Source organism: Phallusia mammillata, chromosome 4 (genome assembly GCF_965637545.1).
Source record: "Phallusia mammillata chromosome 4, kaPhaMamm4.hap1.1, whole genome shotgun sequence".
Lineage (NCBI taxonomy): Eukaryota > Metazoa > Chordata > Ascidiacea > Phlebobranchia > Ascidiidae > Phallusia > Phallusia mammillata.
Window position 1 is genome coordinate 3,073,201 of NC_137255.1, and position 25,393 is coordinate 3,098,593.

Below are 25,393 nucleotides of genomic sequence, written 5' to 3' on the forward strand. Positions count from 1 at the left end.
TTAGGTAATAATAGTAAGCAATATGATATCTACCAGCAGTAACAATTTTATCTAAGACCCTTTAACAATTTATACAAAAATACATGGAAAAGCAGCAGGAAAAAAAGTAAAACACAAAAGGAAATGAATTTTTGTACCTCCCATACCAACAAAATATATAATTTTAATGTCAGTACCAAAAAAACCCAATGTATTTTGCTCCCAGCATTGCGGCTGCCAATTGAGTTTCTTCCAAATGAATGAAGTGCTGATCTTATTTGTGCAACGAAATGAGCAGAAGAGATAGAGTTCTTAAACCTTTCTAATGCTTTTTTAGTTTCCTTTTAATTAAAGTCACTAGAGTGCTTGGTCTTTATAAACTCAGAACACTATTAAATTTAAGAAAAGTTCTCTGCAGTGTAGTCTGGTTTATGTGATGGTCCAGCAATGCTATCAGACAATGAAGTGGTTGGATTGATTTCCATGGCATTTGAACAGCCACCATGATCTTATGTTGATGTGTAGTGGCCAAATCACTAAAGAATTCCACAGATGGTGCCTGCTCCTGACCCAATGCAACGCCTGCATACATTTGCTTCTGAGGTGCTGATCCCTGATACATCCCCAATTGGACTACCACATAACAGGACTGTAAGTGAGGCATTAGTCTGAACCAGATTGGTTGTAGAAGCCACAAACACTATCTCAGAAGATTGTAACATCATTTTGTGGATTCTTTCCATGATCAGCCTTACAATGGCACAAACATAACAAAGCGGATCTTAGCCTCAGATTCTTCAGCATACTTCTGTATAGCACAAAACAAATTTATACCACTTTATGCCCCAAAGTTACATTTACGCCACTGATCCCAGAGATGGTACACAGAGCAGGGCTTTGGATTAGTTGTTAGTGACTGCACTTATTCCATCTGTAACAAGCAACTTGGTCTCATGGGTTTGTAATGCTTGAGACACTGACAATCATTGCCAAAAATACATGAAGAAAATCTTTCTTGTAGATTCACTGATCTTTAGCTAACCAAGGTTTCTGGCAGCTTTAAGCAAGTGATTGTGGTTAACTGCCACACTTACTATACATGGATGAGTAGAAACCAACTTATGTGATGTTTAGTTGACTTGGTGTAAAGTTTGATCTTAACATCCATAGACACAGGACACAAAGTGTTGAATTTGATACACCAGCTTCATGTTGGCAAAACTTCAAAGGTTTCCCCAAAATATTTTAGGGTTTAGAAATGTTTTGTATACATTCCAGCTAGTAATAGAAACTACACAAAAAGACTCAAGCCACTCGTCCCATTATTTTGCTGATTGTAAGGTCAATCTAAAAACCATTTCTTCATTTCCTTTTGTTACTAATTTTTGTCCAAGTTCCATCATTTGCTGCAGGGAATCCACTTAACAATATCAGATGATTATTTACAAGAAAGCTTATAATTAATTATTAAAAATGCCTTTTAAAATGCTTATATTTTAGTAATACAATTATAAAACCAAGCACAACCTTAACTTTCAAATATTGTAACTCGAGGCAGATTGACTGGTTACTACGCAAGCTGTTGTGAGATTGGTTCAATGAGTCGACTAGGCTGATTGGTTAAAAAGTCACATGACCCGGGAAAACCCGCCTTTGTGATTGGCTTAAAAAGCCCTGTGGTTCGAATTCGGAAACATTTTGGAAATATGCGAACCGGTTAGCATTACTGGTTACTGTCTATGGACTTTTTATAACATAACCGGCTGGAAAATATGACTTTTGTGATGGAACCGACTGACAAAAATTTGAATCCCACCACTGCATAGACGCACAAAATCTAATAATGATAAAATTCCGCGAGATAGTGAAGACTTAACAATTTCATTGAACGAGCGTTTGCATAAAATGTGAAATTTTTCAAACAATAAATATACAGTGGAGAAAAGGTATTTACAATCCGCAAATGTTGTTTCAAACAACTTCCGCTGCTAAACGTTAAATATATGCTCACCATTGCACACGCATTAAATGCTCCCGTTGTGTTTACAAAATGGTGTATGGACTTCAATAATTGCAAAATACTTTCTGTAATGGCTTATTTGTTCATTAAAAATTGCGAATTCCGCAAAAAACGCGAATCTATAGAGATCAAAATTCTACAACAAATCGAAACAGACCAAAAAGTTGATCAATAGAGATCATAAACCATCAACAAAATCGTGTGATTTCTATATCTCTATAATAGGCGAGGTAACGAAATACCGCTTTTAGCTTATGTTGCGGTATACACGTTGGAAGATGGCCACCCATCGTCCATAGCTTCGTTCGGTGCAAGGTAAATGCGGTCATCTCCGTTTTTCCAGATCACATTGCGAATATGGGGCAGTTTGTGGCGATAGCTGTATAAAAAAAGTTTTGTTTGTTTGTTTTATTGATATCAACCCATCGGGAAATTTCTTGCTCAAGCAAACACAAGCGACCGATAGCCGTATGGTCTACATTCTACAAGGGCACTTCAGGGCTGATCCCAGTTATGAATTTATGTTCATCTTAGTTAGCAGATACTGGTCAATCTGGCGTTTCCCTACTACAAAGCTGACATGTGCAGCACACGAGGCAGGCAACCATACGGTTTCACCACTGAGCCTGTGTAGCTCAGTTGGTAGAGCGCGAGTCTCGGAAAGACTTTTAATCCCACTGCAGGCTAGATTTTTCTGGCCTACGCCTTTCCACATGGGACCGGCTGATTCGATGCCACGTCTTCAATTGGCCTGGCGCACTATGATAAGCAGTTTATAAGAGGAATAAAGTTTGAGCACTGATGTATAAGTTTCACATAATAGTTTTGGCCTCTCACTTACCGGTAAGCAAAGAAAGCTGTTACTCCAACAATCCCTAGAACCAGAAGAACGATAAGCGCAATCACTCCCCCACTGGTTCCGTCTGAACGTCGTTTCTCTGTTGAAAATAAGTTTCAGATGTGGTAAGTTTCGAAGCAACAAGTCATGTTTTCTTATGACAAAAAAATTGATCCGTTTTTTGCGACTAAAAATGGAAATAAAATAGCAGCACGTGCAAAGCTAGCAATCACACGCAAAAATGATGGAATTGCTTTGCTACAAACAAATAAAAAAATGGAATTACACTATTAATGTAAAAATGGTGATGACTTTGCATGCCAACTGGTAATATGTGTTTATTGCATCGATTTGAATAGAAAGCGGATATATTGGTGCTTGCAGGCTAGATTTTAAAACTTTAGCACTGTTTTTGAATGTGATTCTTCAAAAACGGGCCTGGCTTTACACTATTTGTCAATATTTGAAAAAAATATATTTAACTTGCTAAGTAACCAGTTGCTGGACCAGACCTAAGTTCAACGCCTTGTTCGAGACCATTGTATAACAAGCAATGAAATTGCTGACCACTGCTATCAAAATACCTTTAACCACTGGTGGGATTCAGTCGGTTCGCACCGGTTCTATAAAACCATCTCACGAAATTTTATAAGATCAGCGAACCGGTTAGCATTACTGGTTACTGTCAATGGACTTTTTTTAACAGAACCGGCTGCAAATATGACTTTTGTGATAGAACCGGCTGACAACAAATTTGAATCCCACCACTGCGTTTAACTCAACAAAACGTTCTCACAGTTTTTGCACGCGCATTTAGACAATGTATTTAAGCTAAGCGCTGGTCAGTTTTGGATGCACCTGCTGTATGTTTATCAGAAAAAAATATAAAAATCTTCTGACCCGATGCAGAACAAAGGTTTAAGAAACAGAAACTAATTATTTTCACAATGCATGTCCATGGGTCGCCAGAAACCACCAAACAAAATTTTGGGAAGTATGTGGCTCGGATAAAAAAGGTAGAGAACCACTGATCTATACCCAGGGTTGCCATCGACTTGAATCCAAAAATAAGGACAACCGAAAAATTAAATTTTAAAACGAAACCAACGTTTTTTTAACAAATCTTTGCATTTATACGTCCCCCGACATATAATATGCAATATTTTGGCCAGAAACATTCTGTTTCAGCAACTCCTTGCTCGTAGTAAAGACCTTGCGCATCTCACGACCGCTAACGTCTCGTTTTACGTTTACTAGTAGCATGGTTTTGACTTGTAATTGTTGAAAATAAGACAAAACAAGGACTCAAGTCAAAAATAAGGACATTTCTTGGAAATAAGGACATTGAACTTTTCCAAGACACTACCGTTCAAAATAAGGACAAATCTTAGAAATAAGGACGGTATGGCAACCCTGTCTATACCCCTGCTATACAAAATACCTTCAACTCTACAAAGCATTTATCCCAAGTGGTATAGTCAGTTGTAATTGCACCTTATGCTATATGTTTATCAGATAAAATGAAAACCTCGATTTAATGCAGCATAAAGATATGAGAAACAGAAAATACATATTTTAAAAATGTATTTTTAACTGTTTAGTTTCGCTAAAATTATTTTTTAGAACAGAACCCAGACTACCTGTGTCTCGTAGGCTATTTCAAGAAGTTAGTTTTAAAGACAACTTTATTAAAACAAATCGCTCCTTTGCAGAGCTTTTTTAAGCTGACCAAAATCACTGATTGTTGCATTTTGTATGACAGCCAAAAAAAAGTAAAACAAACAAAATATACATAAAAAAGAAAGCAGGTTACTCCGAGCCAAAAATAATTATTGATTAATTGTTGTGTGATTTTTTTAGGCAAAATAACTAAAATTTGTAAGCAGTAATCTTATCATGCCAAAAACAATTGCCAACATTTTTGTTGGGGAGAGGGTCTATTCGTGAACATATGATGAAATAATAATCGCCACTGAATGGTGGGTTATTGCAGGGGTAGGGGGGCTTATAGGGTGAACGTTTTGTTGATGGTAAGATAGGGGGCATGTTTCGGGCACACAAAAACCGAAAATAAACATAATTATGAAAAAGTTAATTTTTTGGTGAAATGTTTTTGGCGAAGTAACTTACGTGGAATATTTATCCCAAAAGTTGTTTCTTCAGATTTAACTTCAAGTAAAAATGCCGAATTTACAAAATTGTTTTAGCCCCATCATTAAAATCTTATTGATTTTAAACTTTTACCACATATTATTTGTTGTGTCTTTTTAGGCTTTAACTTGAAGGATTTTTTTATTTTAAAGTCATTTCCTTCGTTTTGACTTGAAGCAAAAATAGCGAGTTTTCAATGTAGTTGTTTTTTGTATTTGTAAATTGTATTTGGCATTAAAACATAGTACACCAGGCGTATAAGGAGCTTTATACCCAATTAAACCGGTCTTTCTAACATTCACTTACGGCAATGCATATGCAAGAAAATTTTTTACGACTATACTTTCGAAGGGCTTACCACTGAGGCTGTGTATAGCTCAGTTGGTAGAACGCTGGTCCCCATAAGACCCCCTTTGTGGGTTCGAATCCCACCGCAGACTAGATTTTTTATCCTACACCTTGCAGTATGGCGAATGCTTGGTGACCGGCTGATTCGGTATGACGCCTTCAATGGGCCTGGCGTACTATGATTCATATGTATGAGTGTGCCGTGAACGCTGGTCTGAATGAATGCTTCAGGGCTGATACCAATGAATTCATGTTCATCTTAACTGATAGTTTAATTCGCTTTGGACTTACTTGGAATGTTTGTCTTAAGTGTGGATTCCATATGTTTCGCTTGAAAACAAATAGCACCGTTCAGTTTGGAGGAATAGACAAGCAAACGAAAAAAAATACGTTTTAAAATAAGGATCTTTTATAAGCGTTATCACGTTAGTGGCAGCAAAACTTTGTAATTTGGTTACAAATTTGCTAAACTGTATGTCACACTACAGCAAAATTAAGGTAGACCTAAATGTCTACCCAAACCATTTGAAAGTTAAATGCTTTAACACAAGAAACTCACTTGTGGTCATTGATTCCAAGGACGTGAAATCGGTCTTAGCTTAAATGGAAAATTTAGCCGTTAAAATATCGATACAAAAGTTTACTAATTTTTTTGACAAATTTAGCACCCATAAACTGTGTTTAATTTAGTTATAACTGTTTTAATTATTTTTTTCTGTTGTTATGCACCACCACACCTAGTTTTAAAATATCGACACAAAAGTTTACTCATTTTTGACAAGTGTAGCGCCCAAAACCGTGTCATATCAGTTATAACTATTTAAATTCCGTTGTTTTCTTTTGCTATTCCCCACCACACCGAGTTTTAGCACTTTAAATTAATGCCAAATCTAATAAAGTATGTTTCTTCCCAAACTTTTGGTTTCTAACAATTTGTCCAATCAATATTCACGTTAAGCCAGTTTGTAAAATTCAGACAATTTTTAAGTTTTTTCTGCACCCACTGTATTATTTTGGACACAAATTGGCTCCATTAGGCTTTATCGCGTAAAATGAGTTGGACAACTTGTGTTTTTTGTAGACTTTGTGTTTGTACAGATAAAGCACGTCTTATAAGCCAACACTAAAACTTACGTGGCATAATGACTGTTGATGTTGTTGTTTTGGATTTAGCTTAAATGCAAATAAGCAGTAATGTTAAAATGAAGTCAATTAGTCAAAAAACGCCAAAAAAGTCACACGCTCAGGCATGTATGCCCTTTTCCCCCTTTTTCAACCGTTTTTAGGTCGCAATTTGGTAAACTAATCTTTTGCAAACAGATTTGAGGCATAGCTTTTTAGTCTGTTATACACCAAACATGCCGTTAGATTGCTACACCAGCCAATGCGGCCGATCTCTCAGCACCAGCTGCACTCCGAGACCTCGAAACAGTGTGCACTGTCTGCAGCTTATATATCATATATTGGTTTTTATATTATTTTCCGTTTTGGGGTCATTTTTTGTGTTAAAAGCGCATGTTGTCATAAAAAGTGTTTGATAACATCTTTTTACCAGTTTCATGATGAAAATAACAGCCCAAAAGACGTAAAAAGCGACATGCTTTATTGTTCAAACTAATGATGCACCGAACTTTTAGGAAAATTCGGCCGAAACCAAACTTTTTGATTGCATGGAGTTAATACCCAAACTTCCATTTTTGCCAATACGAAACATCATAAATTAACTTTTGTTGTATCTATAAAGTACGAGCCACGTTATCTGCGAAATATTACAAGTTTAGTAAAGCTTCCGCATTGTGAAAGCGAATTTGGTTTGTCATAATTGAGTTCACTCGCATCAACAACAAAAGGTCCAGTTGAAATCATCCATAGAAACGAGGATTTTAGGTTCGGCCTGATTTGGCCAAATATTCGGTTTCGGTCCGAACCTTTTTAAGTTGGTTCGGTACATTATTAGTTTAAACGTTTCGGCAAATGCTCATGCCATCATAAGTGATATGAGGTCCACATCAGTTACACCCGTTTATATCCACTTGAGTCACGTAATCTTTTTGTCAGTTTTGCCAGTTTCATGCACCATAGCTACCTTACAATTTAAACGTTTTAGCAATCGCTGATTCAAGCAACGTCAAAAATTCGTCACAGCAATTTAATGTATTTAATTAATACAAGATAAATGAAAAAGTAACAAAAAATGTACTTACGCGGATCTGTATGTACACTTGGTGGGACTGTTGTCGATGGGAGGCTGTTTGGGCAAATGTTAAAACCTTTTATTTCCCACTGACCCAGAGCTGAACACTTGTACTGCGAAAAAATAACAACATATGACGTCATGATTATATACGTCATACAGGCGTCAGTGAAGACGGAATTGATTTTCATTTACTTCCAAATTCTGCCACATCATTACCAGTTAAAGCGTAAAGAGGTTTGAATTTTGTTAGACTGTTTGATTTAGCCCGTTAAAATTGTATAAACAATTACAATAATCTCAATAAAATATTGCAAAGGTATTCGGTGTTGCCCTTACAGTTCCATACATTTGTGCTTAAAGTATACCGGCAAGTTTTGAAAGTTATTTTAAGTGTTACGTGCTAAGCAGTGTTGCCATAGCCTAATTCTCAAAAAGCTGAACTAACTCTAGTCCAATTTTACTGTCAAATAACTGCTTGCGAAGAAACATTCAGAAAAAGTAACAAAAAATAGTCTTTTGACAACCAAAACAAAAAAGCGCAACTCATAAAAACAATCCGCAACTTAATGTCAAAAAGGAGCCCAATTGGGCTACAAAAGCGCCACCCTTGCAATACCGCTAAACTTAACAATGGACATTGTTCCATATGAAAGATGCTTACCGTAATAGTAATACTTGTATTGTACCTACAGCGCGCTTTGACCTCTGACCCATATAACATATCACATGATGTTTGGCCGAAACTGCCAGCAGGCAATCCACGACATACAGTCTCTGAAAAGCATTAACACAAAAGTTTTAGCCCAACTTTTTCACTTGTATGCACTATATCACAGTAACAGTAAGGTAATGTGCCCTATCAAGCCATTTGTACGAGCCAGCGGAATTTTTTAACCATAGGGGAGGAATTTACTTTAATTTTTACATGTGTTTTGTAAATAGACACTTTAGCTCTTGGAATAAATCCTGTGAAGTTGATAAAAGACCCAATATTAAATGATCTTTGTATGGTTTAGCATCTACTATGTAGTATATTAGGTAAGGAATGAAAATGTTTTAAATGGTTAAGGGAGGAATTCGTCGAAAAAGGTTGGGAACCACTGGTTTAGGCATTTTCATGTGCTAAGGGGGAGATTAGAAACTAAAATAGCCTGCGGTGGGATTCGAACCCACGACAAAAGTCTAAATGGGGCAGGTTCTCCACAACTGAGCTTCTAAAGCGTTTGACATGCATAGGTATTATAAGCCCTTTCGATGGATAATAAAAGAATAAAAACTCTTATTGGCTATTTCAATCTATGTACTGCACATAAAAAGGGTCAAAATATAGTTAACATAATACAGTTGCTCTAACCACTTGTGCATCTTAGCGGCATTAAGATTAGAGTTTGTATTTTTACCAGAAAATCGAATACCGTAATTTTCCATGTATAATGCGCAAAATTTACTTAATTTATTGTCCTAAAATCTAGGGTGCGCATTATGCATGGGTACAACAAATTTTGAAGAAAATCTGCCTCGAAATAAAACTTTAAATCACACCTTCTTGTTTGTTGTCAATCGCGCATCACATTTAGCCATCCTGCCCAACACACTTAGTCAGTAAAATTCATAATTGACGACACATCGTTTGATGCGATGGTGCAATCCTTGATGGTGTGTTATTGTCAAATACTGCACACTGCCCATTTAGCGACAACGTAAATGGGGTGATATCATTGCCGATATGCAACGGATCGAACGAAAATTTTGTATATAAGTTTGAATTTAATTATTCTGATTTTTAGGTATTTTAATCTGATACATATTAAACTTCATTTGTGTTTTAAAAATAAAAATGTTCTCTGCAAGTATTAAGATCGGTTCCGCTTGAACGCGACCAGTAAGATCTCGTTTGCTGTCACGATGTACCCTACACAATTCCTAAACATTTTTCGCTGTCGAGTTTGCGAGCACATGCGCAGTGATACTGACCGGCAGAATAACATCCGGTTGTTTCAAAAGATGATCTTTTTTCTGAAATAATTTTTTGTTTACGGATTTAAGAGTAAAAATTTGGGTGCGTATTATACATGGGTACAGGCTTTTTTCCAGCATCGACATGCCATTTTTAGGGTGCGTATTATACACGGGGGCGCACTATACTTGGAAAATTACGGTAACTTTATTTCAACTTACTGTAGACGAACACGTTGAAAGTGCATGTGGCCACATTTCCAGACAAATCTTCAGCTCTGTATTCGAAAAAGTTGCCTCCAGGTTTCAAGTCGTAAGGTGGCGGTTGGTGGCGCTATAGAGCAAAATAAATAAAAGTTGGACTAATTTTTGGTTGGTATTCGCACTCGCGTATCGGGTTAAAAGCAAATGGTTTGTAATCCAAAAAATGACCTTAACTTTGTAATCTATATAGCAGTGGTTTCCAAATTTTTTTGGCGCAACCAGAAAACATCTAAAAACAGATGCAAATGGTTTTAATGTGGCTTTGACTAATCGACATCGGTTAATTCGGATCTTCGCCTAATCCGGAAATGTTTTTGGTCCAAACAGGTCCGGATTAACCGCGGTTTACTGTATATTAAAATCATAAAAGACAAATGACTTAATATTTTTCATCAACTTCAATCTATAGACATATGCTTATCATTATAGTCTTCATCCACCAAGCAACCAGCTGGGTGATTCTAAGTTTAAAATTCTAATTCTAAGTAAATACAACAGTACACTAATTTGTCTTTAAAATTCAAGCTTGGCATCGTCAGTAATTTCACAACAAATTAAGTTTCAAATTTCAGGTTTCATATACCCTGCTTCATATATTGCCAGAAGAGCTCTATAAACTTGATATTATGCAGGGCAGCAATAGCTTACATTTTCATATACCCTATCTGTCAATCACTTACCGGTGGCCTTAGCTTTACCACGCCGGAATTGTCTGTAGCGTTCGGTACAGTGTAGTTAAACTTGTAGGTGGACTGACAAGGCTCTAAGGACACATACTGAATACTTGGCAGACATGTTTGCCCAAATGTTGGTGGTTGTTCGTCTGTTAAAAAAGTTGAACACAATTAAAATTGCAGCTTCGGGGCTTTTTTAGGCCATAGTCGAAAATTGGAAACAATTTGGATGTTTACATCTGCTGATATATGCTTTATTTATGTGTTGAAAAGTCTTGGCATACACCCAGGCTCTCTGAGTACACTGAGGACCACTGTGAGCAATTTAAGTTGTGCACTCTGTGGCCACACACAGCAGTTTATATGCAGCATACATTTTCATGTGTCTTGACATACACACCATCTCTCTGAGTACACTTAGGGCCACTGTGAGCAATTTTAGTAGTGCACTCTGTGGTCACACACTAGTTTATATGCAGCAAAGATTTTTATGTGCCTGCGTATACACACAAACCACCATAGTACACCAAGGGCCACTGTGAGCAATTTGATGTGAGCTCTGTGACCACACATTTATACCATATAGTATGGGCATACAAAAACAAGTTTCACGAGTACACTGACGACCACTGTGAGCAACATTAGATGTGCACTTTGGTCATACAACACACAAGCTATCCCACAATGTATAGTATACCAATGACCACTGTAACAAGCTTTAGATGTGTACGCTGTAGCCGTATACTAGTTTATCCTTTCGTATTTTCTTTTGGGACTAAAAACAAAGACCCCCTTTTTGATTTTTACAATAATGCCAATTATTTTGATACGTTTGTTTTAACATTGGGCAAATCGCGAAAATTACAGTAAATGTAAAACGCCGTTTTTTAGCAGCTGTTATTCATATCACACAAGCTAAGCCAACTGTTATGGGTGTGTGACGTTAAATATCATGACTAGTTCATTGTTTATTATTGTTTGTCGATGCTAATATACGCTAAGGAACTGGAACCACTGGCACGCAGACAGCATCTATTTTGCAAACATTAATAAATAACTTAATGGTCTAGCAAACGTTATCAAATCTAATTTTGGTTTAAGAATACTTTCCAATATTTTATTACGATACTGTATTTATTCAAAATTTAAACATTTATGCAAATTTTTCCATTTTTTTGATATATGTTGGAAACATAAAAAAATGCGTTTTTCACGTCATTTACCTGTTTCATGCTGACGTGCGCAGGTTCCGTTAACCGGTACATAGTGGTTTGCGCATGCGCAAGTAAACGAGTGCATTGTGGGTAGGCATATCTGCGGGCAACCTCCCCGATTGTAAGAACACTTTGTAGCGGCTGAAAAAAAAACAAGATAAAAATCGAGTTAAAGTCCGGAGTTGTTCAACTCGCACTGAAAGTCGAGTTGCCGTGGTGTAACTCGAGTTATATTCGAGTCTTAGTAAATCATGGGTCGAGCTATTACACCAGCGAGTCCTTTTGAGTCTCCACTAGTCGAGTAATTTTTGTTAATACTTAAAAGCAAGTCCTTTTCGTTGAGCAAAAATCTATACAGATGGCCACAAACTGTCACAAGTTACTGAAAACTACCACTTGTTAAAGCAACAAAACGATGCATAAAGTTACAACCAACTGAAAACTATTTCTCACGCTAAAAAACGTTCAAGGATGCAGCGAAATTTGCTCAATATTGCTATATTGTTTCTTGTACAAGTGAACTATTTTATGTCGCCCAAAAAAGTAGATATAATCACTATTAGCAACGGCAACGGACCGTGACAAACACATGACTTACCAAGGTTTTGTTTTTTCGCCACCTCGACCCCAGTAAGACTGAAAAACACGTCGGGACCAAATTTCGTCACAGCCCCGGCGGGGGAAACACCGTTAATGACGTCTTCGGTGGAAAGGCGGTAAACGCTTGGATGTAATTGGTCAGTGATGTATAAAGTTGTACCGTGCAAAGCGATACCGGTTAGCTGGTTGACCTTTCGTCGTGGATGCTGCCAACAAATTAACATTATGATGTCATACACCTTACGTCATTAGTGTGATGTCATAATTCCATTTTAGAGGAACCTTAAGTTGCGTTTATAATTCAAATACACCTAAACAGATCAAACTAAGTGACGTAATAAGGCAAAACTTTGCACAAATATGACGTCATCACGCATTCTTTCGAAAGGTGACGTCACACTTTTATGACGTGGTGTGTTTTTACTTTTTTTCCCAGGATCTACCGGCATATCCTGTAACTTACAAATCTGATATGGGGCTTTTAAATGCAAAGCAGGTGAATGGTCTTATATGCAAATTAGGCGAAGCTCCCCGGAAAATCGTAAAGTGATATTTTATATTGAAACCTGCGCTAATCCGACGTTGTATTCGCCGGTTTGTCCCGTCTGTAAATTGAGCCAGCGAATGTTTCCTTGCAGCACTTCAGTCCAGTAAAGCATATTATCTGCGAAAAGACATTAAATTGCTAAAAAATGTCATTGGTTTGTGTGAGCAAATACGTATGTTGAAAGAAATGCAATTTTAGTAAACTTTCATTCTCGAAAAATGTTTTTAGGATAAATTCTAACCCATTGGGTTTATAAATCACATACTACGCCAAGCCCATTGAAGGCGTTGTACCGAATCAGTCGGTCACCAAGCATAAACTTATGTCCATCTTAACCATTGGGTTTGTATTATTGACTATTTGGGTAAATATAATACTGCACATGTTACGCCAACATTATTAAAAACATCAAAAATGTCAAAAAGTCTTAACTGAACATCATTTTATGTCTTCACAAATTAGTTACACAACACATTATCACTTAACAATGGCCTAATTATCCATATTTTGAAAAAAGCGTGTTTGTAAGCTGCAAGAAGCCAATATTCGCTAAACCCCGAATTAGCTGTCATATGAGGCTTGTAGAGATATATGCAAATCAAAGTACAAAATCCCGGGGCGCTATAGTTAGGAGAAAAGGCCTATACCGGATAACACACTCGCTTCGATTTGCACCAGTGGTTCCCAAACTTTTTAATATTTTTTTCGAAACGGTCCCTTTGCCATCATTTCGAGGGCCCGCGGTCCTTAAGCCTAAATGTGTATTTCATAAAAACAAAAGTTGATTGCAGGATTTTAGCTAGTTATGTAAAAGCGCATAACAATCATCCAAAGACAGCACGTGACATCACAAACAGGACAAAAAACATTACGATTGTGCGCAAACAATTGCATTTATTATAGTTGTCATTCAATAAAGGCTATTGTTTAGCAATGGAGACAGTCGATTTCTCAATTCTCTTGATTTAAACTTATTCAGTGGCACAAACTGACGCTAAATAAGATTATAGAATTACTTTACCCGCCTCGCGGTCCCCCCAAAATTGCCTCACGGACCCCTAAAGGACCGCGGACCCCAGTTTGGGAACCGCTGATTTACACCATGGGCTGGAGTTACCAAAGTTTTTACACAAAATGTATTTGTCTCCATTAAGTGTATTCGAACTAAAAACTGGCTAAATTTCGTGAAAGACAACATAGCGACACAATTTCTCTAAAACAATCACCATAAGTCGTATCCTTTTGGGCTTAAGTATGACCAAACCGGGCTTGATTCGGGCCTGACTTTGCACTTGGTCTTATTTTTGCCACAATTTTATCAACTCATGGGCCAAATTAGGGCTTTGTTTTTTAAACATTTCGGTTTAGGCCAGTTTTCAGGAAAGGTTTAGGCCAGTTTTCAGGAAAGGTTTAGGCCAGTTTTCAGTTCGGGCCAATTATATCTCTTCAGAAGACACAATGTCGTAATTGTTGCTGTTTAAGGTACAATACAGTAGTTGAGTGTGAGCCTATTTACTTTATTGCATCATTATAAAATTTCGTTTAGTGTTCCGCAAGATTATCTAAACGTATAAAGTGTTCTATTGCTCAGATAAGGAAAACACTAAAAAAGGAGACTGTACGCCCACATTCTAAACCAAACCCAAGCCCCGGTGTATTTTCAACTGTTTAGTACACACATAAACCCACACACAATCGGATATTTTCTTACTGGCAGAATCTACAGCAAGACCATGCGGTTCTTCATTGCTTTCTGACAATATTTTTCTGTCCGTTCCATCCAAATTGGCCGACTCTATGCGTCCCACGGCACTCCCATCAGTCGATTCGCCGCCCCAGTCCGACCAGAAGATTTTTCTGAACATATTTTAGTGTTATAAACAGGGTTGCCATACCGTCCTTATTTCTAAGATTTGTCCTTATTTTGAAGGCCAATGTCTTAGAACAGTGGTTCTCAACTCGTTTCGGGCCATGGACCACCGCGCAAGTAAAAATAATATCGTGGACCATTTCATTTTTGAGCAAGATCGAAGTACGCATACAAAACTACTATTTGGGCTTGAAACATAATTGTTTAAAAGCGATTTTCAAGAAGTGAGATACAATTATCAGCAGATAACATTTTGATACTCTTTCAACATGTAATATGCAATCATCTCTAGTTTATCACCAAACTTAGTAGACGTCCTGTGGACCACCCAAAAAGTCATCATGGACCACCAGTTGAGAACCACTGTCTCAGAAAAATGTATTGTCCGTAATTTCTAAGAAATGTCTTTGTTTTTGACTTGATTCCTTAATTATTTTTTCGGAGGTTAAATGCTACAAGTAAAAGTAAACCTAGACCTGAGCTGTCGTGAGATGCACGAAAAAATATGACATATGATATGTTATGAATCTAGATATGCACGCTGTGACCACACACCGGTTAATGTGCACCATAGATTTAAATGTGTTTTGGTACACACACATAGGGCTTACATTTTAAAAAAAAAACATGGCGAATGTATTGTCTGTTGTTACGCGGTGTGTTTGTCACGTCACAGTGGTCGGAAAATGCTCGAATAAGTTCCAAGTATGTGGGTTTACTAGTGATTAGTCAAGCGTAACGAACTTTGCTTAGTTGCTTCACATATGAGGTTGTATATTCACTTTACAAATTTTAAACCTTGCTTTCTGCCTATTGTACGTCACCATAAAGGGCTGTGACGTAACAAAGCACAAAACAACAAGTATATTCAAACAAAAATCAAAAATTGTTGGGTGTAAACAAGATAAAAATGCTGTTTGAATCAAACATTCACAACTTACCCTAACACATTGTCGACATGCATCTCAAAAGTTTTGAAGATGTTGTTTAGGTGAAGAGCACGTGACATGTTGGCGAGCTCGAGTGACGTCACCATGATTGCGTCAATTTTGGAATCAGCGTAATATAAGTTTCGGGAAACCTTGTCGATAGAAACGGCGTGCGCTGGAAATATAAGATATCTTTTAGCATTCGCATTAAAAGTTAGGAAACAATTAAATGCACCCCTATGCAGTGGTAGGTTTCATTTTTTTTGTCAGCCGGTTCTATCACAAAAGTCATATTTTTCAGCCGGTTCTGTTGCAAAAAGTCCATTGACAGTAACCAGTAATGCTAACTGGTTCGCTGATTTATAAAATTTCGTGAGACGGTTCTAAAGAACGGTGCGACCCGGCTGAATCCCACCACTGCCCTTATGTAATATTCCAGTAATTCTAAATTTTTGTCATCCCAAAATAACCAAATTTACACAATGCGCTTATATTAACTGCGTCTAAGTTAAATTAATTGACAATCCCGGCATTTTTAAACACGAAATATGTTGCTTAAACCTGCTACACATGGTTATCAGTTAACTTAGAGGAGTTTTAAGCTTAAGGGGAGGAATTTACTTTAATTTTTACATGTGGTTTCTAAATAGACACTTAAGCTCTGGGAATATAATCTGTGAAGTTGATAAAAGACCCAATTTGAAATGATCTTTGTATGGTTCAGCATCTATTAATTAGGGAAGAAAAATGTTTTGAATTGTAAGTCGATTAAGGCTGGGAACCATTGAGTCAAGTCATTTGAACGCAAAGTCCATCAATCACATTCCTACCTGACACCCCGTGCATGAATATTTCCTGGTTAGTTCCATCCAATCTTGCCCGTGATATTGTTTCCTTTTCAGAATCAGAGTAGTAGATCAGGCCATATACATCGTCGTAAGCCACAGAGAATATGAGTCCTGGGTTTTTGACTGGCACTGTTGATACGTTGTTGGGGTTGTCCAGTGAAATCTATTACCATAAATTCACTTTTTATGGGGCACGGGTGTAGATTCACCAGAAACAGTAGGGGGGACGGGTGTAGATTCACCAGAAACACCCACTAAAAGCCATTTCCTTTTTAACTTTATTCCCTAATTTAATCGACTATTTCACATACTATTTGTCTATATTGAGGTTTTTTACGGTTTCGGATTCTTGTTTACTCTATTCGACCTGTTTAAAGCCGAAATTTTTACCGAATTCCAACACATGTTGCCATTTTATTTTTTTAGGGGGGGCACAGGACTTACAGGGTTACTTGAAGGGGGCCACGAGGGCCAAAATGTACTTTTAGGGGGCCACGGTCCACCAAAGGTTGAGAACCACTGGACTAGACAACTGGTCATAAACAAGGCGTGATTAGGTCAGGTCCAGCAAATGGCTACTTAGCTAGTTAAATATATTCAATACTAGCACAGAGTGTAAAGTCACGCCCGAATCAAGCCCATTTTTTTGGAGAAACCTAAGCACGAACCCGACACGAAAAGCCCGGCCCGACTTACTACTCTGAAATGAAGCAACTCACGATGGAACATTCAAACTGGTGATAGTGGATAACTACTTTCATAAAGGAAGAGATATTTAGGCCCATTGTTTTGATCCAGCAATTTTCGACAGGTGATCTATGAAATAGGGCGGGAACTTGGCCGAATGGCCTGGCGCGCCTGACCCATATACACAACCTGATCGGGTTTCGTCCCCGGGAGTATCCTGGGTTCGAATCCCGTGAACGACAAAGGGCAATTTTCAGTTCTAGGACTGCCGCCTGATTGTCGAAAAATACAATAAAAAAAAATCTATGATATACTAGTCAAACTAATCAATTTTCTGCGGAGCACTGATTGAAAACCATTGTGTTCCACCCACTGTGTTATGAGTTATCACAATCAATATAAGTCACTTACGGTTTCATAACATCAGTTTCGTTAGAATGCATCAAAGGGAAAGCAAAAAATGATAAAACAGCATAGTCTATACTTGCCTGGAATATTTTCTTGTGTGGCGAATCATACACCAAGAGGAAGTTATCCGTCACGTGACCGTTTGTACACGACACACCGTCACCTGACAGCACGAAGCCCACTGCGCATGCGCACTGGTGAAAGGATGTAGGAGTGGGGAGACAAATTTGTGAACAGGGGTGATTGTGGCACGGGTCTAAATGCACAACAAAACAAAATGTAGTTAGATGCTAAAATTGCCGTTTAGACGCTGTGCATCTTTTTTCTGGTATTTAATAGTTTTAGACTATTATTAGTACGAACAAGTAACGCTTTGCCGGGAGTTTTTAATGTAAATAAACGACGTTTCATCAGGATAATGGCCTGTCTTGCAAGACAAATATATATTTGTTGTTTTATCACATTGTTATCTATATTGGTATTTTTTTTCCTTTTTTTAGCCAATATTTGGGCAGTAATTGTCAAAATTGACCTGCTTGAACGACTTGTAACAGATATTTTGCACAACAATGTGACATCGTGGCAACAAATTGAATCACACATGCACGTTAAATTAGATCACACATGACGATTTACCAAAACAAACATAGAGTATACGTCAAACCACAGTTGCAATGTACAGGCCTAAATTCACACTGTAGGCTACATTTGGTGTCCTAACTTGGCGATAACGCATCGAAATTTCGGGTTAGGGCTTGTACTTTCGGGTTAGGGCCCTAATATCTGACCTGCTATCAACGTTGTTATAAATGTGCAAAAAAATATCAATTTCAGTTTTGTTTTAAATTAAAATGGCAATTACGTGGTGTGCATAAACAAAAAAACGTACCTTTGTTTAAAGAAACGCATTCTTTACAAAGATGGTATGAAACAAGCGCGCGCATTTGTTATGTGTTGCGGCAGACATTACCACTTCCGGCCTTGACAGGAAGTCAAAGGCATACGTACAAGACGCAACAGTGGTTCTATAGTGTCTATGTCTGCTGTATCATAATATTGATTCTATTTACCACCTTACACAATATGACACCAAAAACAACCTATTTTAAACACGACCTAATGTAACAGAATAAATTAGATTTTAAAATGTTGTTCATGTAAAAAATCCGTATTCTTCCAGTGACATACAATTTGCTTTTCACCGACAAGAAATAGTTCAAGTTTGAATAAAATGGACTTGATTCGTGCCTGACTTTACACTATACTTCATTTGTACCAAAATTTTACCAACAAACGGGCCTAATTTGTGTTTTGTTAAAAAAATCCGGTTAAAACCGTTTTTCGGGCTTGTACTTTCGGGTTTGGGCCCGCCTAAAATCGGGTGTGTTGTATATTTAGCACCGGTTTCTGGGTTATACATAACGATTTTGCCTGTCCGTTGAAAATAATATCGGTAAGTCAGGATTAAAACAAAGGTCAAATGAATACAAGGCACTGCTGGTGCTGCAAATAACTGCTTCTACATACGTGAATGGTTGGCCGGTATTGGTTGATTTCTGGGTCCAAACACAATCATTGATCGGGGATCGCTGGAAGCCACAGGCCGTGTTCTTTTCAAAACCTCTTGAGTTTGTTTGTCCACAACTGTGAGCCGCTTGTTTTCACGGTCAGTCAGATACAATAGGTTCTAGTGAAAAAGACAACAACAGCTTACATGCGTTTCCGGCTTCGTGCGTCATCAGGTATGCACCAACCACAACCACGCTCTGTGTCACGTGATTGACTAGTCACAACAAACACATTACACTAATGTACATGTGCTGATTATGAATAAAATCGGATTTTTTGGTATTTTGCTGCGGGAAAATTGCTTATTAACAATATTTTTGATATATTGTGTGAAAAAAATATCTGCAAACTAAATTATAAAGTTGTTTAATGTCGCTATTAAAATTTCGACTTTTAGATCCCTCAGTGCATATATACAGCTGAAGTACCAAAATTGCAAACTCATTGTTGTGTATGCAGACGGACAATATGATAATACGTAAATCTAAAACTATAAACAGATTTATTCTAGCTATCAGTAGACTATTAATTCCGTCTTCCGGCATGATACTGCGTAACGGGTGGTTTGACATTTACACACATTGTCTAATAGGTTAAACAGTGCTTTGGACTTTAGTCTGCAGTACCATAGACGTATGCACGTTAGATTGATAGTATGTGTTCGCCATTATATGAAGCCAAAAAAAACCCAAATGCTGTCTTCGGAGTGCGTGTTTGTACTGTCTTTGATTTACTTAATTGTTTTAAGTGGAGTAATAGCTAATTTTGAGGCTATGTTTTCCAATAGAGCTACATACTTACTACATTTCAAACAACAACCAATATACCACCACAATACACCCAATGTATATTGAAATGTGTTGTTTTAATATGTGCTCACCTCATATGAAGCTATGCCCCAAAATCTTGCATTAGCTTCGGTAAAAATCGTTGTAATATTATTGAGGTTAGCAGCAAGACAACTGCGAATTTTTCCTGTGTTCGTTGTTCGTTCTGTTTCACTCCAGTACAATCTGGCAAAGGAATTGCACAGTTAATATTCCACATAGATTATGAAAATTTCAGGCCTAAACTTTTGGGTTCAGGTCTCATTTTAATGTCCGTTTACAACTCCAATTTAGTGTAGGTAACAGTTTTAGTGCATGTGAACATTCTAATTTCATTTTTATATTGTATACTAGCAAATAACACACAAATCGAATGAAATAGTGATTTTGCTATTAGTTTAATACAGTCAAATACAGTCAAAGTTAAATATTCGCCTAATTTGGACAAAACTCGAGGTACAAATGATTTGTAATGTGGTAAGACGTTAACTAATCGACATTGGTTAATCCAGATCTTCGACTAATCCGGACAAATTTGGTCCAAACGGGTCCGGATTAACCGAGGTTTATTGTAATTGAACATTTTATATTTCCAATTTTGAATCTTCACTTAAAAGAAAAACTACGGTATTTTACCTTTTTTCATTTGGATCAAATTTAATATCGTGTATAAATGTGACATCCAGAAATACGTGAAGAAGAACTTTATCATTTCCACCTAAATCACTTCGGAAAATTCGACATCCATCAGTTGCAACCTCGCTCCAATATAACATCCTATATTCACACAAAAGTCACTATAAGTTATAGTTTATCACTTATTTTCACCAAAATGGTTATAATTTATCCGAAGTTCAAATATTAGGAGGTTAAAATGTACGTGTTTTGAATTAATCTGCAGTTATAAATTTCTGCAGTATAAAATTTCATAAATAGTAATTATATGTTTAATGGTGAAAAAAACGGCCCAACTAGACGTAAAAAGTGACATGCTTTATTATTCATACTCTTTGGCAAATGCTCATGCCATCATCAGTAATAAAGCATGTCGCTTTTTACGTCTATTTAGGCCGTTATTTTCACCATTAAACTTATGAACAGATCCGTATATAGTGTTCCAAAGTAATTAATATGTTTTAATTATATGTCAGAAATGCAATTAAAATTGTGTAAAAAAATCGATTATATATTTGTATTGTAGATCTGTTTAAGGCAAAATTTGCGCACCTAATCACAAATTTTAAAAAGCAAGCGCAGAAAGGCCACAAAATTTCGTGTAAAAACGACCAAAAAATTCAAAATTTCACCGAATTTTTGCAGAACTTTTAACAAGATGTTTGGCCCTGTTTCTACTAAATACTCTTCACTAACTATAAGAAGCTTGTCACACAATACCCCAAAAAATGCGCAAAACCATTTGCGTTTCCTAATTATAACCCGTATTTTACCTGCCGACGGCATCGACGGTTATTTTTGCTGGTACTTTACTATTGATCCTTTGCATTGGAAAATAATGAGTAAAGCTAGGTTCGGAGACAATAATCCAGTTTTTATCGGTATCTATCCAATAGAGATTGCCTGTTAACCAATCCACCGCCATTCCATCTATTCCGTAACTCATTCTACTCATTACAATCTTGTGGCTGCGTTCCTGCAAAAAGTTTAGACTGTTTATTACGACTTTGCATGTTAAAATACAGTAAACCCTTAATCCGGACCCGTTTGGATTAAATAAATTGTCCGAAATAAGCCAAGATCCGGATTAACCGATGCCGATTACTTAATGCCTTGCAACATTAAAAATCATTTGTACCTCAAGTTTTGTCCGAATTAGGCAAAGATCCGGATTAATCGAGGTTTACTGTGCATTTAAACAAAAAAAAAGTTTAAAAAAGTTGACTAATCAATTGCATCATACCTTAGTATTATAAACTCCAAGATAATTATAATTGTAGTTTGTGTAGTAGACCAGATTTTTGCGATAGTCGAATGCCAAAGCCCAGAATTCAGACAAAAATTGGCCCGACACGACGCTTGTAAATGGCCCTCCAATGGCATCGGCTTCTTTTCCAGTCAAAATCCTGCCAGACTCAATAACCCCCTGGGAAACCTGCATAACAAATTGGCACTGTTTAAATAAATTCTCAAAAAAAAAACCTAAAATGTTTATGGCGTAGTTTAAATTAAGCATCGGAACATTTAAAACCGACTTTTAGGGGTGCGTATGAAAAAATATACCTTAAAAACTCGATGACGTCATACTACTATGACCTCACGTTTCAAACCAACAAAAAATTATTTTACACAAAAAAAAAACGAATTACCAGGCCAAAAAATGCAGTCTTCTTATCCACGAAGATCAAAAAATGCTCAGGCGGTGACGTAGGAGTTATCGAAACCGTCGCTATGTCGTCATTGGTTGATGTCGTAATGGCAGCAGACAGTGTCGTAGATAATGTAGTTGTTGCAGACCCTTTGGTTGTATTTATTGCAACGACATTTGTTGTCGTTACATTATTTTGCTGTGCTACCAATGGTGAAGTAGATTGTACTGCAGACATTGGTGTTGTGTTAACTTGTGTAGCATTTGTTGGTGTAGGAGCCTCTAGAGGGGTGGCTGTTTCGGGTGATGCTGTGTTCGCATCTAAAAGGAAGATTTGTAATTTAGCCGTCTGCGCAATGGTTGAACGTTATGAGTAATACTACACTAAGCGTAAAATGTTCAAGACCCTATGCAAAAATAAATCCAAATAAAGATGGTTTTGTGAAATTTATTACTCTAATCCAGTGCTCTTCAACCGGTGTGCACGGTGCACCAAAATATGCATGGGGTGCACCAGTACGAAAGGGTATACAAGGGTACATCACAAACTTTTAATGAACTATTAATATTTGACCTTCAGGATATTAGAAAAAGGGTGTAGGTTTCAATTGATGTATAAATGAACCTTTCATTTTTTAAATGTTGATGTCTAACACTTTCAGTGCGGTCGACGTATATCTACTTCAAAAGACGTTTTGCGCACAGTGCAGATTGACGTTAATTTACGTCAAAAGTTTTTGATCAAAAATGTAAGTTTTGATTTTAAGTAAACAGGGTGCATGAGTTCGTCACAACAACTTTAAGGGTTCACCAGATCAAAAAAGGTTGAAGAGCACTGCTCTAATCACTTTAGTATGAGTCCAGGTAAGGGGGTATTTGTCTCTTAAACCTTTTTCAGGCAAAAAATCTACAACTGCTTAAGTCATTTCCCTAAACCTCTTTGCAGAGTTTCGGACCACTGGTTATTAACCTTTTTATGCTAAAGAGTGAATAAATTTGTTTGTACCCCATTTCTGCAATGACCGACAGAAGTAAATGAAAATTGTAGTAATTGTCAACAAAACTCGAAATATATGTAACTAATAAGTGTATTAAATGCAAGCATTAACTGGCAATCCTTCAAAATTAAACAGCATTTACATTGCAGCGTAACTTTAGAAATAGGTACAAACAAACCATGTTTTAGCACCTTTTTGTGCTTTGTAACGGCGAAGTGTACTGGGACCACTAAATTAGATACTATATTGTTAGTCGTAAGTTGTATGTTCCACAACGAGCAATCACATGAATGGCTCAAGGCGTTTTTGACGCTTGATTCATTTATGTTTACGCATACAAACCTTGTCGGGATTTGAATGCAATACAAAATGGTGTTACTAGATAACTCAAAGTCGTATTAATCAGAATGTTAACAATTATATTTACATGCCAATAGGAATGTATTGGCCATTTTTCTTCAGTTTTACTGTTTAGTTGAATGCAGTATTAATAATTTTAAGCAGTTTGGCAAATTTGTAGACCTTTAATGCAACATATTGGCCCCTAAATTAACAAACACATTGATAGCGCAGTGATTTCATAATACAATAAAGCGACGTCCTGTTTGTAATACGTTTCAGTGACGTAAGTATACGCTTTAATATCAAAACCGCCCTTGTATAACCGCTACGCTCCAGACAATATATTTAGCTGATAAGACTGTTGTTAGTTTTCACAGCATTCCTACACTATAGGCCTAGCGCTTTTTAACCTAAAATCTATAAATTCGTAGCTGATATTTACATGTACAGTTTTTAAAATGACAATATTCATTAAAAATAAAACGTTTGGATTGCTGGTACTTACCTGTAGTAACATTGCTTTGACACAGGCCTGACCTGCAATAAAATACAGCCAATGTCGCTAAAACCCATCTAATTTCCATCATGGGTTTGCTAATTCTGAAACAAAACCAGCCAGTTCAGTTAAAAAGTACAAAACAAGTAACACAATTCTACTTCTACATTCAATGTACAGACTCAAACTGCAGTACTATATCCTAAGCACTTACAGACAGGTTTACTAATGCGAAATCCATACCGCCTATTGCCTAACGCCCTTCTTCAGTCGTTACATAATCTTATCTGCACCTGCCTTAGCGTTTGTAAACCGACTATAGGTTAAAATCTGTTCTACTAACGCCACAACAGTCGCGTTGACTGCATCCGGCCAGCACCACTATGCGTTCACATCTACGTAATTTGTGGCGTAAATGTGCTGCTATAGCTTGTATACAGACCGAGCGTGCACTTATGTAACGCGGTTAGCATATGCACAAGTGCCAACAGACTACAGTCAACATGGTCGACTGAATGCGCTTCTTTTAAGCTGCCCTTTCTATTCTTCTTTTTTTCCTGTGACATCATAACCACAGGACAATAGCACTATAATTTAGTCTGGTTATTATGATAGGTTATAAACAGGTTTGCCAATGCCATACCGTCCTTATTTGTAAGTTTTGTCCTTATTTTGATGGGCAATGTCTGTATTGTTCTTATTTTCAAGGAATGTGCTTGTTTTTGACATGAGTCCCGTGTCTCATTTTCAATAATTACAAGTCAAATCCCTGCTAAAAGTAAAAGTAAATCTAGACATGGGCTGTCGTGTGATGCACAAAGCATTTTGAACGAACAAAGAGTTGCTGGAGCAGATTGTTTCTGGCAAAAAAGATGGCATGTGATGTGTCATGACTCGTATAAATGCAAAGATTTGTTTAAAAACGTTTGTTTCCGGCATATGAAAGATTTAATTTTTCGGTTGTCCTTATTTTGTGGTCCATCTCGATGGCAACCCAGGTTATAAATGATGTTCAAAGTTGGAACATTAGGCTGATCTGAGTTGTTTAGCTATTCGCAAAGTGTTAAACAAACACTGCTTGATTCGAAATCAAGTTCCTGCGCCTTAGCACACAAGAGCAAGCTATTGTGTTATTTTATGTGTCTTTTGTGACCTTGGTTTTTAAGCCTAATAAAATACCACATTCGAAACAGGACATACTCGACTTTTAACGCCAATCTCTTGCTTTATTGCTCTGTTTTCGTAACCTTGCTTCAGCCACAAAAGCGTTAAAGATATTTTCCCCGTTTCTATCAATGTTTGCACTAT

The 25,393-nt window shown here is 37.0% G+C and overlaps 1 protein-coding gene across 5 annotated transcripts; it reads right to left on the reverse strand.

The window, feature by feature from the left end:
* Window positions 1-8: 8 nt before the first annotated feature.
* Window positions 9-24,219, reverse strand: LOC145222436 (low-density lipoprotein receptor-related protein 2-like). 5 transcript variants are annotated; one of them, XM_080088555.1, is made up of 23 exons: window positions 24,095-24,219; window positions 22,251-22,570; window positions 21,845-22,036; window positions 21,375-21,577; window positions 20,563-20,703; window positions 19,980-20,112; window positions 19,058-19,217; window positions 17,611-17,786; window positions 16,418-16,598; window positions 15,600-15,762; window positions 14,500-14,645; window positions 12,808-12,905; window positions 12,240-12,447; window positions 11,651-11,782; window positions 10,434-10,576; window positions 9,712-9,823; window positions 8,195-8,307; window positions 7,541-7,643; window positions 6,471-6,509; window positions 5,896-5,934; window positions 5,628-5,666; window positions 2,841-2,937; window positions 9-2,378 (listed from the first exon to the last, which is right to left on the reverse strand). In XM_080088555.1, the coding sequence occupies exons 1-23, from the start codon at window positions 24,174-24,176 to the stop codon at window positions 2,252-2,254; spliced, it is 3,147 nt and encodes a 1,048-aa protein (XP_079944681.1). In that variant the 5' UTR covers window positions 24,177-24,219; the 3' UTR covers window positions 9-2,251. The 5 variants fall into 5 exon arrangements, with proteins under 5 accessions (XP_079944681.1, XP_079944682.1, XP_079944684.1 ...); XM_080088556.1 differs by lacking the exon at window positions 6,471-6,509; XM_080088558.1 differs by lacking the exon at window positions 5,628-5,666.
* Window positions 24,220-25,393: the final 1,174 nt, after the last annotated feature.